This window comes from Salvia miltiorrhiza, chromosome 3 (genome assembly GCF_028751815.1).
Source record: "Salvia miltiorrhiza cultivar Shanhuang (shh) chromosome 3, IMPLAD_Smil_shh, whole genome shotgun sequence".
Classification (NCBI taxonomy): Eukaryota; Viridiplantae; Streptophyta; class Magnoliopsida; order Lamiales; family Lamiaceae; genus Salvia; species Salvia miltiorrhiza.
In genome coordinates, this window is record NC_080389.1 from 64,042,731 (window position 1) to 64,061,148 (window position 18,418).

The window sequence follows — 18,418 nt, forward strand, 5'->3', positions numbered from 1 at the left end:
TTTAGTGTAATATCTAATGAATTAATATATTCTTACAAATATATAATATGTAAAATAATTTTAAAATAAAATATAAAATAAGGGTAAAATAGGCAATCCACAAGCTGTGTCTTAAGATGCCTTAAGCTCCTTTTCTATCAGTATAGATTACAAATATAAACCTTACTTATCTTTGCTGACAAGAATTAAATCGGAGTATCAAGTCAAATTAATGACCAGCCTCAGTTCATCCGAAATTTTGACTCGATCGATAAAACTGGATAACAGATATGTCAGCATTCAATCGAATTATTTGAACTCAGTTGACCAAAAAATCACATTATGATCAAAGTTTATGCTATTTAATAAGAATAATCCTATCTCATATCCATCACTAAACATGAATAGCTACTAATCAACTTCAACTACCACTATTCCCACAAACACACTCATACAACACACTTTGATAACTCATCACATCAAACACCAAGCAACTACTTTTCATCCTATCAAAGAGATCTCCCACCTTATTAACCAAACCCAACAAACACAACTTCTTCACAAAAACCTCGAAGCTATCTCTCTTGATCACAAACCTCTCACCAATCATCTCCTCAAAAAGCTCGATCGCCTTCTCCACGTCTCCACTCACACACTTTGCCTGTATCTACAAACTATACAACGTGGCGTTAAGCACGTGACCATCTCGTCTCATGTCATCAACAACATCGTCAAGATCCTGCATCCGCCCCCCGGCTGCAGCAAGCCCGGCCACCACCTCGCTGTAGGACACAAAGTTAGGGCGACAGCCCCACTGCGCCATCTGCTTCAAGAAACGAACGCCTTTCTCAAGCTCGTGCAGCTTCACAAAGCTCCTCAACACAGCATTGCAGTTGCTCAAAATCGGCACAATGCCTCTAGCCCTCATTTCTCTCAACAGGGCAACCGCCTCGTCCGGCCTCCCCATCTTGCAGTACTCGTTGGCAATCACTGCGTATGCCTTGAGATCGAGGCTCATGCCAAGGCTACCCAACTCCTTGAAATGCTTGATGGCTTCATCGGATCTCCCGGCAGTGCAGTACCCCTTCAACAAGCTCGTGTGGGTCACGACGTTGTCCCTCAGCCCCGCCAGCCTCATCCTGCTCACCATCCTCTTCGCCTCGTCCACGTCTCCGTTTATACACAACCCGGATATCAGAGCATTGTAGGTCATCACATTTGGCTCACATTTGTTGTTTCTCACCATTTCTTCGAAGCAATTCAAAGCATTCCCAATCTCCCCCATTTTGCAGTATCCATCGATCAAGGTGGTGTAGGCGAAAACATCGGGGGCGCAAGCGTCGTCTTCTTCCATCTGCGAAAAGATTCTCCGAGCTCTTCCCACCAACCCCTTCTTGCACAAACCGTTAATGATGGCGTTATAACTCCTTGAATTTCTCTCAGGCATTTCGTCGAACAGTTTCTCTGCATCCCCAACCATCCCCACTTTACACAAGCCCGTGATCATCGTTGTGTAGGTCGAAACATCAGGGATCACAGCACTCGATTTCATCACAACATTCCCAAAAAAACCCCAAGCCTCGCGGACTTTACGTGCCTTAACAAGAACACCTAGCAACGCATTGAAAGAGAACAAACAGCGCCCAAATTCGTCGCTTTTCGCGTGATCAAAGAGCTTCACGCACCATTTCGAGTGTCCCAGATCACCGTGGGCTTTGATGAACTTCCCCTTCATGAAATCCGAGAACTTTCCGTGGGATATCAGCAAATCGGCCGCTAACGAGAACAATCTGTGCGAGAGGAGCTTGTCGGTGATGGCGATGTAGCAGAAGTGGGAGTGGGAGTAATTGTTAGGGTTTGGAATCGGATTTGCGGCCCAATTGAAGAAGAAGACGGAATGGTAAGGGTTTGGCTGGGTTTTGATGACTTCGAGCACAAAATCCTGTGTTAAATAAGGTGAGAATTGATTTAGTTTTGCTGGATTGGGACATTGATGGAATTGGGGGTTTTGAGGGTTTAGGTATTGAAGGAGATATTGTACGGCGGGGATGACTGATAGACCATTGGAGAGGGGTTGATGCATGCGGCGAGGGGCGGCGACAGCGGCGGCCATGTTGCTCTATCTCGCCGTCGTAAGCAGCTGGCTTTATCGCTGATTGCTACTCACTTAGCTAGGGATAAACTAAATACGTTATTAAATTTTGATTACATTTAAATAGTTTGAATTAAATGCTCAATTTGTCACGAAAATCTAAGAGAAAAAAATGTTTTGAAATTGATCAATTACTTTATTACAAAAAGAGATGTCTCACTTTAGATACGGATTGTATAACAAATTATATTCAAACATCTCTTATAATTCTAATTATAAAAAAAATTAGAAAATGGTGAACTCTAGTCTAAAATAATCTCATTTTGTATGATAACTAAAAAATATAATTAAATTTCTTCTATCATGTAAATTGCATAATATTTTTGAGTTTCATAGACAAAAATGATAAATAAATACTATATGTGCATAATATAAACACACATCCAAAATCATTTTATTTCATTTCCAATTTCCAAACACTACATCTCTAATACTCACATTACTCATACACATGTGTATAAAATGACATCATCAATTATAATTTGTGATAGAGAAATCCGACGACTTATTCCCAATTTCACTTCAAACATTATACACAAAATCAGAAGCTTTCCGGAGGCCTAAGCGCTGCAACCACCGACGCCGGCGACGAAGCAACGGTCTCACTCGGCCAAGACATCAAGTGGAGCTGAATGCTATCGGCTTTTTCCAAAGCGAAAAACAATTCCTGCCTAATATCAGCATTGTCGCAACAATGAATCAAGCCGTCGGAGTCGACCGTCGACGGCATCAAGCTCTTCCCCTTGAGCCTCGAGATCACAAGCAGGTGGCGCGTCCTGTTCGCCTGCTCGAACAGTTGCCCGAGGCCAGCTCGCTCCGCAGCTGTCCCTCGGGCCACCGAGTTCACGCAGATGAAGCCCTGCATGTTTTAAAAATATATATATATATATCTTTAGTTTGACGTTAGCCCAACTCATAAACACAGAATATATATGTCGTCACCTCTTCAGTTCGCTTTATGTCCATCCCGAACCTGAATTCTCCCGGTCGGGGAAACAATTCGATCGGGACTTCAGCAAGGCCGGGCAGAAACCAGAGCCTTATGCCCTGGGCGACGTTTACCGTGCTTGTTGTCTGGCTCCTCTCCTTCAGAAAGGATTATATGTTGGAAAATAATAAAATATATAGTCGAAGAGCTAGAGAGAGAAATTTTAGAAAGAGATACGAACAATACCGAGGTGATGATTTGTTCAGTTTGAATGTTGGTGAAGACGAGCGGAATCCCAGAGGAAATCGCCGCGGAAAACCACGCCATCGCTCTAACCGTCGACGCCTCCGTGCCCCGTTCCCTCGACAGCGGCGTGAACAAAATCGAGCTCACCACCGTCGATCGCCGGTCGGGTAAAGACGACCCGACCTTGTGCTTCCAGTCGTATTTCATCCCCTTACGATGAAACCCCTTGAAATCTAGATTCACCACTCGCCTACTCATCTCTGCACAAATTACATACAGAGTTGAGTATTCGGTCGGTTAGGTTGAAAATTAAACCAAAGTCCTACATTCGGACTGACCAAAGTTTTTAAAATGACTATTCAGACCAACCAATTTTTTTTCCTTAAATCAAACCGAATCGAATCGAATTTCAAACGGCTCCAGTTCGATTTTCACACAACCGAACTCTTTAATATTTTTAATTTTATATTCAAAATTGTTGTCTAGAATAGCAAAAAAAATCATTATAAAATCAAAATAATTCAACCTCAATTAAAAGAAATAAGATGTATGCTAGAGAAATAAAATTAATATATTTAATTTATATTAAGGTTTGAACCAATTTTTTTTCTTCAGATCTTTTAAATTATTAAAAAAAAGTCTTACAAATAAAAAACTCCAAAAACGCAAAATTATCTACACGTTCAATTTTTTTATTCAAAAACCGAACCAAACCGAACCATGTTCAACTCTTATAAATTATAACCGGACCGAATCGAATATGGCTAAAAATCAAACCAATTTGACCAAAATCCAACGATTCGGTTCGGTTATTCGATTTCGCTCCCATCTAATTAATTAGTCGTCTGCATAAGTCCGAACTTTTTTAACTAGCAGAGAGAACGTACCTTGCAGATCGAAGCACTCTTGGAAGGTCATCTCGGCGAGAACCGCGACGTGCCTCTCGTCGGAGGCCGCCCGGACGGTGAACTTCTTCTGCAGCTTGACGTTGACGTCCGGCACGACGCAGACTCGGAGCTTGAGGGTCCCCTCCCCTCTCCGCACCTTCAGCCACACCACCTCGGCCACGCGGTGGATCCTCCCCAGCTGCGAGTTGAGGTCCGCCCGCGCCTTGGCCGAGACGAAGGACTCGTCCCCGCAGTCCTCGCCCACGCCCTCGATTATGTCCCCCGGCAGCGGCATCGTCTCGTCCCACTCCTCCGCCGTCTCCTGCTTCACATGCTTTATGCACACCACTTTCTGCGAGGGGGGCGCCATTGATGGATCGAAGAGGAGAGTAACATCACAACGTACGAGATGATTGTGTACATATAGTGTAAGCAACGATGATAACTATGAATTAGGCCTTTTAGTTCTCAACGTTGGAGGGTTTTTTGTTTTTGTTTGTTTTATGTTTGTTTGATGAATTGATCGATCCTATGTTTTGGTGTTTGTGATGTCTTTTGTCTAGTTCTTGTTTCTATGTCTGCATTTTTACAAGGCCCATATATTATAGAGCGGACTAATAAAATAGTCATTAATTAATTATGATTCCCTATTTTTATTCATGGTGATTCGAACCCTTGATTTATTGATTAGAGGGAAATTGTCTTACCAACTGAACTACGCTTCTTCGTTATATTATAATGCACCTTGACAGTTATTTTAACATATATACCTGATGTTTTTATAAATACTAAAATCTTTATACAAATTTCATCTATTGATCTATACCAAGTCTCCAACACAAAATCACCCCACTATTTCTCTTGATAGAAGGCGCCAAGTTCCCTTTCAAGGCGCTGCATCTCTATCGCGAGGCGCGATTTCTCACTACCATCGGCTGAGTTGATGTTCTTCGACATTTTTGCTATCTCGTTCTTGATGCTCTTTATCTACAAGAAAAAAATAAACAAGAAAAAACGGAGAACCAAACCTTTTCAAAAAAAAAAAAAAAAGAAGAAAGAAAGAAAAACACACGCGCAAACCCAAAATGGGAAAAAACCTATAAACTCATTGAAAGCACAAAAACGCTAACTAAGGAACAGAGCAAACCTTTCTATGAGGCCACCTTTTCAAGCCCTCCTTGCGGCATACGCTCTTGATTGCAGAAGGGCATAGCTTCATCTCCTTAGCCGCGGCGTTGATGGGGAGATGGAAATACTTAGCCAAATCCCTCAATCTCATCTTCCCTGCTCTCTCCCTCTGCTCTAAACAATCATAAGAAATTTTGATCATTCGAGAAAATACAGTTTAACATAGAGGCAACACCCTAATCTAGCTAAAAGTATACAGTACTATGAAATTATAGCCATATAGATAAAAATATCGAAGTAGTGGCCATTTTGAACTATTATGCCCTTGCACACTTACGCAATTTACACGAATTTTGTGCACAATTTTGTGCACGTGTAACCAAAATTCGTGTAACATAACATTGTTTCTTCGTGTAAATCGTGTAAGGGCATAATAAATCAAAATGACTATTATTTCTTTATTTTTATTTATATGTTTAATTGTTTATGATTTCGTGTAAGTATGTAAGGGCATAATAATCCTTTTGCTATATGAAAAAAGCTAGATTGGGATATTATCTCTTTAAGATGTTTGACAACAAATGAAATATATAGATACATTAACACAAACCTGTGATGCAATGTAGCTCTTAGGTAGTCTCACTCCATTGGCCTCTTCCTCTAGCCGGCTAACCTCGCCTTCGTGGCCATCTCCTACACCGCGATTTTAAGAGTTATCAACGCGTGTTTTTTTTTTTTTTTTTATCAAAAAGCCTGAAATAGATAAATAGATAGATAGATAAATTCGAATTTCAATTTTGACCTTGTAAACTTTGGTGATGGTGGAAGCAACCGGTGCACAACGCGTCGTAGAAGTTGGATAGAGGATCTTGCAGCATGATGAAGCCTTCTAGTTTTCGATCGTTGCAGTATTGAATCAAGAATTGCTTCACATTGCCTATGCTTTCGTTGCAGAAACTAGTTCACCATAATTTCAATATATAAGCACTATTTATTTATTTTTTGTTAGAAAAAACAAAAAAACAAGCAAAAATGAAAACTTACTCAAACATATAATATTCATGATTTTCAGGTGAGGATTTGCTGTCAAATCTCTCAAGCACGGCATGGCTAATGTGCCATAATCTTCCATGGATTCCAAGCTTCAACACTCGACTCCCTATCAAATTTTAGATAATTTTCGAAACTATTAAAATTGAATCGAAAAAAAAAGGAAATTAGCCTCTAAATTATTGACCAAACTCTAGTTTTGCATCTGATAATAATTTATTAAACTTTTCATTTAATCTGATTTTGATAAGTAAAAATAACATCGTTTTATTCATCACTCAATTTGATAACTTTTGATTTTCAAACGACCAATTCAGCATTGAATTTGGCCGTAATCCAACTCGTTAGTAAAATCAAACACTTTAAAAGTTTAGTAAATTTTCAAATGATTTTTTTAAGTTAATGGAATCAGAATTTGATGAAAGTTCAGTAATTTAAGAGGTATTATATCACATACCATTGACATGGAAAATTTCTCTGAGAGTTTGGCAACAACTGCAACTGTACGGAGACGGCGGAACCGGCCAGACTGGAACGCGCATCGGGTTTCCAAACGCCGGCGGCGGCGGAATATCGGCAAACTGCGCAGTTTGGTTGCTGACGGCGTTTTCATGAACAGAGCAAAATTGAGGAGAATTAGTGCCGTAATTTGCGTCGCCGCTCATCTCCTCGATCATTCCATTTACGACGTCGTCGAGCAAAGGGTTGCCGCGGCCGCCGTCATCGTCGTCGAGAAACAGTAACTGTTCTACGCTGGAAATCGCGCCGGTGGCGTGTTGGTGATTGTGTTGTGGAGCAACGGAAATTTGGTCCGCCATTTGTGTGGGCGGCCGGCGGCGGCCGCGGTGGTGGCGACGCTTGGCGTTAACCAAGCGCCGCGGCGGCGGGCTTTGTTGGCGTTTGTGTTACAGTGGAGTAGTTTTTTTCTGTTGATCGGAATGGAATTGATGGGGTCGGAAAAAAGGAGAAATGGAATTGAAAGTTGGGGAATTATAAGGGAAGTGGCGGGAATGTTGAGGCGGTTAGTAACTGTTTTTTAATAATAATAATAATAATAATAATAATAATAATAATAATGGTGATGGTTAATATACTTTCTAATCATTGTGGTTTGAATTGTGCCTGAAAGTTAGTATATATTCATCAACTTACAGCTTCGATTTTGATTACACCGATGATTCGATGACGATGGATTGTTTACTTTTAGAAATCTTTTATAGTGTTTATATATTAGACTTTAATTTTGCGGTGAGGGATATCGCTTCATGTATTATTTTGATAAAGAAAAACTATTGTCATATTTTGATGTGATTAAGATCATAATTATATAATTTTTCAAAATTCTGGTTATATAGAAAATAAATCAAACTTGATACTATAAATTACTTCATCTGTCCGCTAGAAGTATGTCAAATTTGTCATTTTTTTATGTCACAAATAAATCAAAGCTGATACTATTAATTATTTTCCATTTTTTGCGTCACAACTTTTCCTTATATATCATTTATCCTAACAAATACCCCCTATATACACACCAAAAAAAAAAAACACATTCAATCTTTTTTTAAAGAAATCTCATATTCAATAATCTTAAGTCTTAACCACTAGTTTTATACAATAGCGGAAGTCGGAACCCTTCATTACATAAAAAATTACCAATCATTTTATTTAACTTGTAATCAAATTTCCTTAAAAAAAGAAGGAAGACTTGTAATCAAATTGGGCCCAATAGAACTCAAAATTTGATAACATAAATCAATTGGACCTATTTTGAGCTCTTCAATTTTCAACAAATCTTAGGCCCCTTTTGAAGTCATTCATTTTGATTCTAAAACTTTTGCGCCAATCCCAAATCCTAACGCATTAATCATAACATTCATAACATGCCAATTATATATGTGGATTCTGTTTCCAGGCATTGTTGCTCACAAAGTTATTACTAGACATTATAAAGAGACAATAACATGATAAAAGCAAAAGAGACATGCAAAAGATAAAACCATCGAAAGCGAATACCACTCTCACTCCCTCTCCCTCTCTTTTCATGTCCCACCTCTATATATAAAAAACAACTCCAAATATGATGTGTAGAAAATATTTACCGTCTAAATATTGGATATATCATTGTGAGTCATTCATTTTTAATTTATTATAATTTTTAATTATATGTTTTCTTCAATTTTAATTTATTATACTTTAATATTATAAAAAGATAATTAACAAGGGTTCACTCATCCAATTAGAGTTTATAATTATTTTTTTATATTTATTTGAATTAATAATTAATTATTTGGGTTCATTAATTCAAAGTTAGGGTATATATATATATATATATATATATTTTAAAATTTTAATTTTTAGTGATAAATATTAATTAGAGTTCATAATATAATAATATTTTTTATTTTTATAAAAAAATAATTATAAAATAGATAAATTAAAAGTGATGCACGATAGTACATACAAAATAGTGGGACAGAGGATCCCACAAGACACTTAAAAATTCAATAATAATACCTCACTTGATATCGAGACAAATATATTCATTGAGATCGCACGAGTTGGGAGCTATTAAAAATGGTTCGACCTGGCCTGGCCTGATAGGATGACATAATTTCGAACTAGTCTAAGTTGTATTATTTTTGGCTTTTTCTTTTCACAACTCTATGCATAAGTATAAAAAATTATATAACGACTCATGTTTCTCCACATTATAAACACGTTAATCACAACATTCATGTTTCCCCACATTATAAACACGTTAATCACAACATTCATATATAACTAGATGAAGATTCTGTTTCCGGGCATTGTCGCTCATATATTTATAACTAGACATTATAAAGAGAACATGAGAAAAGCAAAAGCACAAAACAAAGACAAAAATAGGAAGAAAAGAAAAGTAGATTATTTGAGCTAGTGAAGTACTTTCTTATTATGAGGTGTTATTCTTTGCTGAGATGGGAAGTTTTGTATGATTCCATTCTATGTCTGTTAAATGTTTCCAAAGCTCAAAGCTCCATAGACATCCACCACCCATATACAATGAGTGGGAAAGAAAATAAGATAGAGGAAGAGGAGGAGGAGACAAAGGTTGTTCACCATTGGAGTCACGAGCATCGACTTACTCTGGGGGAACCTCGTATAGGAGAAAGATTTTTTTGCTGTGGAAGGCGTTTTAATGGAGGAGAGAAAGCTTATGAATGTAGATGTTGGAAAAATATCGTATTAGATGAAGAATGTTTGGGAATGCCGATGAAGATTAGGCACGCAATGCACCCACAACACATACTCACTCATCATGTATTCAGCTATGATGAATACTATCTCGGAACACTCACAGGAAAGTTGTGTGCAATCTGCGAAAGTTCTCTTATCAACCGCCGAAGTTTTGGTACCAACACGGAGGGGAGCATATTCTACAAATGTACGAGGGCAGAATGTAGGCTGTGGATGCACATGAGATGCGCGCAGGGTAGTGACATGATGTACGATGCAGACGATGATGATGACGACGAGCAACATCGCACCATAGATCATCCGAGTCACCCCAAACATGGATTGAAGTTGGTGAGGAGGAGTTGTCGCTTCAAGTGCGATGCTTGCGGCATCACACGTGGGGTGAAATCCTACATGTGCTGCATAGCTAATTGTCAGTATTGGATCCACAACAGTTGCTCATCGTTGCCTCAAGCCATCGAAAGCGAATACCACTCTCACTCACTCTCTCTCTCTTTTCATGTCCCACCTTCATATATGAGAAGGGACTTGAAATGTGATGTGTGTAAAAAATATTTACCGTTTAAATATTGGATATATCATTGTGAGCTCTGCAGCTATGTTGTCCATCTCAACTGCGCCTCCAACGCCACTAGGTACGTTGTGATCAATATTCTTGTGTCATTATTTAGACGGTGTTTGGCGAAGCTTATTTCACAGAGTTTAAAAAGATTAGCTTATAAAAAATGTTTCAAAAGTTTATGAATTGTCCAAGTATTTCATGATAGAGCTTGTAAGAAAATTATTGTTAGAATGAGAAAATTGAAGATAAATTATTTCTTATAAAAATCAATTAGGGGTGAGAAACTTATTTTTTAAAAAACGAGCTTGTAAGTTGTTCCAGCTTATTTTTAAGAATCTTATAAGCCGTTTTAAGTGCTTATAAACTTTTAAACAATTTATAAGTTGTTTTTAACTATTTATAATTTGTTAATTAGTATTTTTGTTGGTTGTTGAAGATATGAGAAAGGAATGTTGAAGTTCCCAATAAGTGATGTGGGTGAGGAGCTAATTGGAGGTTTCATAAAGAGAGAAGGAGGAGCTATATCAATACCTCATGATGATGAAGATTATGAGTTCCACGATCACAAACTAAGATTAGTTTCATCATCTCCAAAAGAAGAAGAAAATTGTGATGATGGGAAAGATCAAGAATCGGAATTAATATGTGATGGGTGCATTACTCCCATATTCGGCTGGAAGCAGAGACCATCTTCATCATCATCTTCTTCTTCAAGTAGTAAAGATTACTACTATATGAGTTGTAACAGTGGATGCAATTACAATGTTCACATAGAGTGCTTCCACTTGCCATCTCGCCTCCCCTCCATTCCACTCCACCACGAATCTGGTCACCGCCTGATTCTCAAATCTCCTCACACATCTCCAGATATGGAGTGGAAGTGCGTGGTGTGCTCTCTCGACTCAAGTGGGCTATTCTACGCTTGTACAGAATGCGAGTTCAGAGCAGACATCAAGTGCGCTTCTCTGCCGGCCACCATATATCACACGGCTCACCCAGAACATCCCCTCTACTTTCAATCTGGCGGGGGAGTAACTTACTGTGATGCTATGTGTGGTGACTACATATACGATTATAACTGTTACGCGTGTAGCAGCTGTGAGTTCATTGTGCACGTTCGATGCGCTGTGCTGGCAGCATCAATCACCAGCCGTAGATGGGACAAGCACCACCCACTGCTATTGACGTACGACGCCAATCCCAACCATCAAGGTGAATCAATCTACTGCGATGCATGCGAAACAGCAGAAACGAATCCTAAGAGGTGGATGTATGACTGCCGCCACTGCGATCTATCCTTCCATCCCCGCTGCTTGAAATCCACATCCGGTGAGTATAGAAACATCAAGTTGGGAAAGGAGTATGTGATTATTTCTGCGGCAGTTCACCCACCACACCCTCTCGTCCATCAACTTCTCACAAAACGCCGCTGCGACCTTTGTGATAAGGATAAGTATGAACGGCCAGGATTTCACTGTGCATCATGCAACTTCAGCATTTGTACTTACTGTGGTATGCAGTCTGCAATTACATGTCTCGAAGGCGGCTACGTCAAGGCCCTCCCGTACTGATGTTTTTCTCTCACCGCTTTTTACTTCTCAACGTTGGAGTGTTTGATGTTTGTTTGATCAATTTGATCCTATGTTGTGGTGTTTGTGATGTCTTTTATCTTGTTCTTGTTTCTAATGTCTGCATTTATACATAGCCCGTATATTATAGAGCGCACTAATAAAATAGACATTTTATATAAGATAGCAAAAACAAAAAATTAATACTCCCTCCGTCCCGGCTTTTTGTATCCAGTTCAAAAGGGCACGGGTTTTAATAAAGTGATTGATGTGTTGTGAGTGGAATAAGGGTCCCACATTTTATGTGAGAGTTAAAATAATTAAAGTGGAGTAAGGACCCCACCTACTTTTGCCAAAAATAGAAATGGATACTAAAATGTGGGACGACCAAAAAAGGAAAGTTGGATACTAAAAGCTGGGACGGAGGGAGTACTATTTAAAAAAAATAAAAGCAATTAATTTGATCAAAGTTCAATAATTTACGATGTATTAATCACATACCATTGATATGGAAATTTTTCTGAGCGTTTGGGAGCAACTGCAACTGTACGGCGACGGCGGAACCGACCGGGACGCGCATCGGGTTTCCAAACGCCGGCGGCGGCGTAAGATCGGCAAACTGTGCAGTTCGGTTGGTGACGTTTTCATGAACAGGGCAAAATTGAGGCGGTTAGTAACTATTTTTTAATGGAATTGAAAGTTGATCGAGGAGGTTAGTAACTGTTTTTACATAATAATCATATAATAATAATGAGGGTTATTATAGTTTATAATAGATATGGTCCGACTCATGCACGAAAATTAGAGCAACATCGTCAACTTTCAGGTTTGAGTCTGACCAAACCGATGATCCGATGTGATTATGAATCTATGATCATAATTATATAATTTTTCAAAATTCAGGTTATATAAAAAATAAATCAAATTTGATACTATAAATTATTTTATCTGTCACTTTTATATTTTTTTATGTCACAAATAAATCAAAGCTGATACTATAAATTATTTTCCACTTTTTGCCTTTTTTTTTGCTTCACATCTTCTATTTATAATTTATTCTGACAAATACTCGTTATTTACAAAAAAAAAAAATACACACACACCTCGTATTCAAATATATATATATATATATTTTTTTGAAGAAAGCCTCATATTCAATGTTAACCACTCATTTTATATAATGGTGAGACCATTTCTCCACAACATAAAATATCATCAATCAATTTATTAAAAGCCAAAGTGAAATACTTTTCACGGAAAGTAAAATTTATTGAATGTTTGGGATATAAACTATTATTAACACTTACTATAAAAGTAACAATTACTCATTCTTTAAAAGAATTGTTATTGTTTTCATTATAATAACGGGTAAAAGGATTGAAACTATTTTACGACACTTTTTTTGCGATTTGCTCTTCTTCCTTTATTTATTTATTTATTTTTTTAAATATTTTTTAGGGGATTCGCATGTATAATGTAGAAAGGAGTATTAACTTGTAATCAAATTTCAAAAAAAAAAAAAATGGTTTGACCTGACCTGATAGGATGGTATTATTTCGGACTAGTCTAATTAAGCTGTATTATTTTTGGTATATCTTTTTCTTTTTTTGACAACTCTATGCACAGATGAGATCCTCTGTCTCACTGTTTAGTGTGTACCACTGTGGATCACTTTTAATTTATCTATTTTACAATTATTTTTTATAAAATTAAAAAATATTACTTTAAAAAAATATATATATACACTAACTTTGAATTAATGAACCCAAATAATCATTTATTAATTCAAAATAATTATAAACTCTAATTGGATGAGTGAACCCTTGTTAATTATCTTTTTATTATATTAAAGCATAATAAATTAAAATTGAAGAAAATAAGTACACAGTGGTACACACTAAATAATGGAACAGAAGATCTCATCTGCTCTACGCATGAGTATAAAAAATTATATGTCTTATGTTTCCCCACATAAACACGTTAATCACAACATTCATAACATACCAATTATATATGTAGATTCTGTACATTTCCGGGCATTGTCGCTCATAAAGTTATAATTAACTAGACATTATAAAGAGAATTACATGAGAAAAGCAAAAGCAAAAAACAAAGACAAAAATAGGAAGAAAAGAAAAGTAGATTATTTGAGTGAAGTACTTTGTTATTATGATGCATTATGCTTTGCTGAGATGAGAAGTTTTGTATGATTCCATTCTATGCCATTTAACAAAGTCCAAAGCTCCATCGACATCCACCACCCACAGACACAATCAGTTGTAGTTGAGAAGGAAAAAAATCACACACACACATATACAATGAGTGGGAAAGAAAATAAGATAGAGGAAGAGGAAGAGGAGGAGGAGACAAAGGTTGTTCATCATTGGAGCCACGAGCATCGACTTACTCTCGGGGAACCTCGTACAAGACTAGGATGTTTTGGCTGTGGAAGGCGTTTTAATGAAGGAGTGAAAGCTTATGAATGTAGCCAGAAATGTGGGAATAAAATCGTATTAGATGAAGAATGCGCAGGATTGCCGAGGAAGAATAGACACACAATGCACCCACACCACATACTCATTCAACATGTATTCAACCTTGATGACTGCTTCGACGAGACACTCATAGGAAAGTTGTGTGCAATCTGCGAAAGGTTTCTTATCAACACGGTGGGGTGCATTTTCTACAAATGTACGAGGGCGGAATGTGAGTTGTGGATGCATATGAGATGCGCGCAGGGTAGTGACATGATGTACGATGCAGCCGATGATGATGATGACGACGACGAGCAATGTCGCACCGCAAATCATCTGAGTCACCCCAAACATGGATTGAAGTTGGTGAGGAGGAATTGCAGCTTCAAGTGCGATGCTTGCGGCACCACACGTAGGGGGAAGTCCTACATGTGCTGCGAAGCTAATTGCCAGTATTGGATCCACGAGAGCTGCGCATCGTTGCCTCAAACCATCGAAACCGAGTACCACTCTCACTCCCTCTCTCTCTCTCTTTCCATGTCCCTTCTCGATATATCAAGAACGACTTCAAATGTGAAGTGTGTAGAAAATTTTTACTGTCTAAATATTGGATATATCATTGTGCTCTCTGCACCTATGTTATCCATCTCAAGTGCGCGTTCAACGAGTCGCCCCACACCACTAGGTACGTGTTTGGCTAAGCTTATTTCAGAGAGTTTAAAAAATTAAATAGCATATAAAATGACATGACTGAGCTTATAAGAAAATTCTTGTTAGAATGAGAAAATTGAAGAGAAACTATTACTACATACTATAAGATTATGAAAAACTCGATCAAGTAGGGTCGAGAAACTTATAAGTTGTTGGAGCTTATTTAATTTTAAGAATCTTATATGCATTTTTAACAAATACTTTTCAAGTGTTTATAAACTCGTAAACAATTTATAAATTATTTTAAAGAGCAGCCAAACACCTCCTTAATCATCATCATATATATATAAAGATTTGTTAATTAGTGTTTTTGTTTGTTGTAGAAGAAATGAGAAAGGGATTATGGAGTTCCCAATAAGTGATGTGAGTGAGGAGCTAATTGGACGTTTGGTAAAGAGAGAAGGAGGAGCTATATCAATATCTCATCATGATGAAGATTATGAGTTCCACAATCACAAACTCAGATTAGTCTCATCATCTCAAGAAGAAGAAGAAGAAATTAGTGATGGTAATGATGATGATGATGGAAAAGATCAAAATTCGGAATTAATATGTGATGGGTGCATTACTCCAATATTCAGCCAGAAACAGAGATCGTCTTCATCATCATCATCATCATCATCTTCTTCTTCTTCTTCAAGTAGTAAAGATTACTACTATATGAGTTGTAGCAGTGGATGCAATTACAATCTTCACATGGCGTGCTTCCGCTTGCCATCTCGCCTCCCCTCCATTCCACTCCACCACCAATCTGGTCACCACCTCATTCTCAAATCTTCTCACAAACTTCCATCCGAGGAGTGGGAGTGCAAGGTGTGTTCTCTCAAGTCAAGTGGGCTGTTCTACGCTTGTACAAAATGCGACTTCAGAGCAGACATCAAGTGCGCTTCTCTGCCGGCCGCCATATATCACACGGCTCACCCACAACATCCCCTCGACTTTCTCCCTAGCGAGAGACAACGTGACCAGCACAATCAGATGTTTCGAGATCTACTTAACCATTGTCTACTAAATGACCCGTATGGTGAGAGACGAAATCAATATTCTACAGTGATGAAACTCCTTCAACGTAACTATGCTGAGATACAAATTTACTGTGATGCTATGTGTGGCAATGCCGCACACCATTATGACTGTTACGCATGCGGCAGCTGCGAGTTCATTGTGCACGTTCGATGCGCTACGCTGCTGCCGGCATCGACCAGCAGCCGTAGATGGGACAAGCACCACCCGCTGCTATTGACGCACGACGCCAATCTCAACTATCCGGGTGAATTCTACTGCGATGCATGTGAAACATAAATGAATCCTAAGACATGGATGTATCACTGCCGCCATTGCGATCTATCCATCCATCCCCGCTGCTTGAAATCCACATCGGGTGACTATAGAAACATCAAGTTCGGAAAGGAGTATGTGATTAATGCGGCAGCTCACACACACACACACCATCTCGGAAACAAGTATGTGATGGCAGGTGACTTCATTCGCCTAAAAGAAATAAACATCAAGTTTGGAGACAAGTATGTGATTCATGCGGCAGCTCACCCACCACACCCTCTCGCCTATCAACTTCTCACAAAACGCCGCTGCGACCTCTGTGATGAGGATATGTATCAACGGCGAGGATTTCAGTGTGCATCATGCAACTTCTGCGTTTGTTTAGACAACTGCGGTGTCGAAATGCTTAAAAATGGCGACATGAACGCCGTCGAGTACTGATGTTTTACATCTTTCTTCTTGTATTGCTTTTGCTTTGTGTTTTAGGTCTCAACGTTGGAGGATTTTTTGTTTGTTTGTTTTATGTTTGTTTGATCAATCTGATCCTATGTTTGGGTGTTTGTGATGTGTTTTGTCGACTTCTTGTTTCTATGTCTGCATTTTTTACAGAGCCCATAGATTATATATAGAGCTAGCGCACTAATGAAATAGACAATTTATATAAGATGGATTGCTTATCTTTAGAAATTTTCTACTGGAGTCATAGGATTTTTTAGGACAATAACTTATGTTGATTTGGAAATTATGATAAAAATTTTCGGACTTGTAAAAATAGGACACTGTTTTTTTAGAGTAAAATAGAACACTAATTAATAAGCGTCGTAAAAATAGGACATTTCCCGGCCGAGAAATGTACTGCGGGTGCAACACTTATTAATTAGTGTCCTATTTTACTCTAAAAAAAATTAGTGTCCTATATTTACAAGTCCGAAAGTTTTTTATCGTAATTTCTAAATCAACCTAAGTTACCGTCCTAAAAACCCCCCCTCGATCTCTTTTCTATAGTGTATGCATTAAACTTATAATGATTGATATTGTTTCAAGTATGATTTGGGTAAAGAAAAGATATTGTCATAGTTTTGACATGATTATGATCATATATTACTCATTTCGTCCGTCAAATTAAGTATGTCACTTTTATAGTTTCCTGTGTCACATATAAGTCAAAGTTTATACTATAAATTATTGTCCTTTTTAGGACATATTCTCATATTTTTTTTCCTTATCATTTATCCTGATAAATATCATTTATTTAAAAAAAATAAGAAAAACACCTTTATTCAATTTCAATCACTAATTTTAAATAACGGTGAGATTGTTTCTTTACTACAAAAAATTATATATCCACCATTTTATTAAAATATGTGCAAATCAAAGCGAAATACATTTGACGGACAAAGGAAGTAAAATTTACTGAAAGTTTGGGATATAAAGAACGGGTTGAAACTATTCTACGACACTCTTGATTTGTGATTTGCCCTTCTTCCTCTATTTTATTATTTTTTAAAATACTTTTTAGGGGATTTGCACGTATAATATAAAAGGGAAAAATGAATGACACTATTAACTTGTAATCAAATCGAACTCAAAATTGGATAACATAAATCAATTGGGCCTATTTTGAGCTCATCAATTTTCAACATAAACTGGGGCCCTTTAAAAGTCTAAATCTTTTGGGCCCATCCCAAACCCTACAAATTATACAACATAAATAATTTATTCTTTTATTTTCTTGTTTTAACCAAGAGCTTAGTCTCATGTGATTAATGTTAATATACACCCGATGTGAACATAAGACACTTAAAAATTCAACAAGAATACCTCCCTTGATATCAAAACAAATATATTCATCGAGATCACACGAGTAGAGAGCTATCAAAAATGGTTCGACCTGACCTGATAAGATGGCATTATTTCAAACTAGTCTAAGCTGTATTATTTTTGGTATATTTTTCTCTTTTTTTGACAACTCTACGCATGAGTATAAATTTTTTTATAAAATAAATAAATTTAGAGTGGTACACCATCCCATCCGTTATAAAGAGCCAATTATATGAGAAAAACAAAGGCAAAAGCAAAAGACAAAGACAAAAATAGGAAGAAAGAAAATTACAGATTCTTTGAGTGAAGTACTTTGTTATTATATTATATAATATGATGCATTATTCTTTGGTGAGATGAGAAGTTTTGTATGATTCCATTCGATGCCATT

The 18,418-nt window shown here is 37.5% G+C and overlaps 5 protein-coding genes and 1 pseudogene across 6 annotated transcripts; 3 read left to right on the forward strand and 3 right to left on the reverse strand.

Moving 5' to 3' along the window:
* Positions 1-322: 322 nt before the first annotated feature.
* LOC131015358 (pentatricopeptide repeat-containing protein At1g09900-like) lies at positions 323-2,316 on the reverse strand (annotated as a pseudogene).
* A 197-nt stretch (positions 2,317-2,513) lies between these two features.
* Positions 2,514-4,565, reverse strand: LOC131015405 (uncharacterized). Its single transcript, XM_057943787.1, has 4 exons — positions 4,193-4,565; positions 3,306-3,565; positions 3,074-3,217; positions 2,514-2,990 (listed from the first exon to the last, which is right to left on the reverse strand). The coding sequence occupies exons 1-4, from the start codon at positions 4,560-4,562 to the stop codon at positions 2,673-2,675; spliced, it is 1,092 nt and encodes a 363-aa protein (XP_057799770.1). The 5' UTR covers positions 4,563-4,565; the 3' UTR covers positions 2,514-2,672.
* Positions 4,566-4,908: 343 nt separating this feature from the next.
* On the reverse strand, positions 4,909-7,398 carry LOC131015414 (uncharacterized). Its single transcript, XM_057943798.1, has 6 exons — positions 6,828-7,398; positions 6,365-6,479; positions 6,123-6,277; positions 5,931-6,013; positions 5,340-5,489; positions 4,909-5,179 (listed from the first exon to the last, which is right to left on the reverse strand). Exons 1-6 carry the CDS (start codon positions 7,186-7,188, stop codon positions 5,045-5,047), a joined length of 999 nt encoding a protein of 332 aa, XP_057799781.1. The 5' UTR covers positions 7,189-7,398; the 3' UTR covers positions 4,909-5,044.
* A 1,943-nt stretch (positions 7,399-9,341) lies between these two features.
* LOC131015345 (uncharacterized) lies at positions 9,342-11,879 on the forward strand. The gene is made up of 2 exons (XM_057943715.1): positions 9,342-10,245; positions 10,609-11,879. The coding sequence occupies exons 1-2, from the start codon at positions 9,416-9,418 to the stop codon at positions 11,741-11,743; spliced, it is 1,965 nt and encodes a 654-aa protein (XP_057799698.1). The 5' UTR covers positions 9,342-9,415; the 3' UTR covers positions 11,744-11,879.
* A 2,048-nt stretch (positions 11,880-13,927) lies between these two features.
* On the forward strand, positions 13,928-16,768 carry LOC131015415 (uncharacterized). 2 transcript variants are annotated; one of them, XM_057943799.1, is made up of 2 exons: positions 13,928-14,899; positions 15,249-16,768. In XM_057943799.1, the coding sequence occupies exons 1-2, from the start codon at positions 13,960-13,962 to the stop codon at positions 15,281-15,283; spliced, it is 975 nt and encodes a 324-aa protein (XP_057799782.1). In that variant the 5' UTR covers positions 13,928-13,959; the 3' UTR covers positions 15,284-16,768. The 2 variants fall into 2 exon arrangements, with proteins under 2 accessions (XP_057799782.1, XP_057799783.1); XM_057943800.1 differs by having other exon boundaries at positions 15,252-16,768.
* Positions 15,622-16,227, forward strand: LOC131019174 (uncharacterized). The gene has a single exon (XM_057947859.1). It carries the CDS (start codon positions 15,622-15,624, stop codon positions 16,225-16,227), a length of 606 nt encoding a protein of 201 aa, XP_057803842.1.
* Positions 16,769-18,418: the final 1,650 nt, after the last annotated feature.

Coding starts and splice junctions, on each gene's coding strand:
- LOC131015405 (XM_057943787.1), bottom strand. CDS start 4,562: ATGGCGCCCCCCTCGCAGAAAGTGGTGTGCATAAAGCATGTGAAGCAG. Junction 3,566..4,192: donor AGAGTGCTTCGATCTGCAAG/GTACGTTCTCTC, acceptor TAATTTGTGCAG/AGATGAGTAGGCGAGTGGTG. Junction 3,218..3,305: donor CTGAACAAATCATCACCTCG/GTATTGTTCGTA, acceptor TCCTTTCTGAAG/GAGAGGAGCCAGACAACAAG.
- LOC131015414 (XM_057943798.1), bottom strand. CDS start 7,188: ATGGCGGACCAAATTTCCGTTGCTCCACAACACAATCACCAACACGCC. Junction 6,480..6,827: donor AGAAATTTTCCATGTCAATG/GTATGTGATATA, acceptor AAAATTTGATAG/GGAGTCGAGTGTTGAAGCTT. Junction 5,180..5,339: donor AAAGGTGGCCTCATAGAAAG/GTTTGCTCTGTT, acceptor TTTTTCTTGTAG/ATAAAGAGCATCAAGAACGA.
- LOC131015345 (XM_057943715.1), top strand. CDS start 9,416: ATGAGTGGGAAAGAAAATAAGATAGAGGAAGAGGAGGAGGAGACAAAG. Junction 10,246..10,608: donor TGCGCCTCCAACGCCACTAG/GTACGTTGTGAT, acceptor TGGTTGTTGAAG/ATATGAGAAAGGAATGTTGA.
- LOC131015415 (XM_057943799.1), top strand. CDS start 13,960: ATGCCATTTAACAAAGTCCAAAGCTCCATCGACATCCACCACCCACAG. Junction 14,900..15,248: donor GAGTCGCCCCACACCACTAG/GTACGTGTTTGG, acceptor TGTTTGTTGTAG/AAGAAATGAGAAAGGGATTA.
- LOC131019174 (XM_057947859.1), top strand. CDS start 15,622: ATGGCGTGCTTCCGCTTGCCATCTCGCCTCCCCTCCATTCCACTCCAC.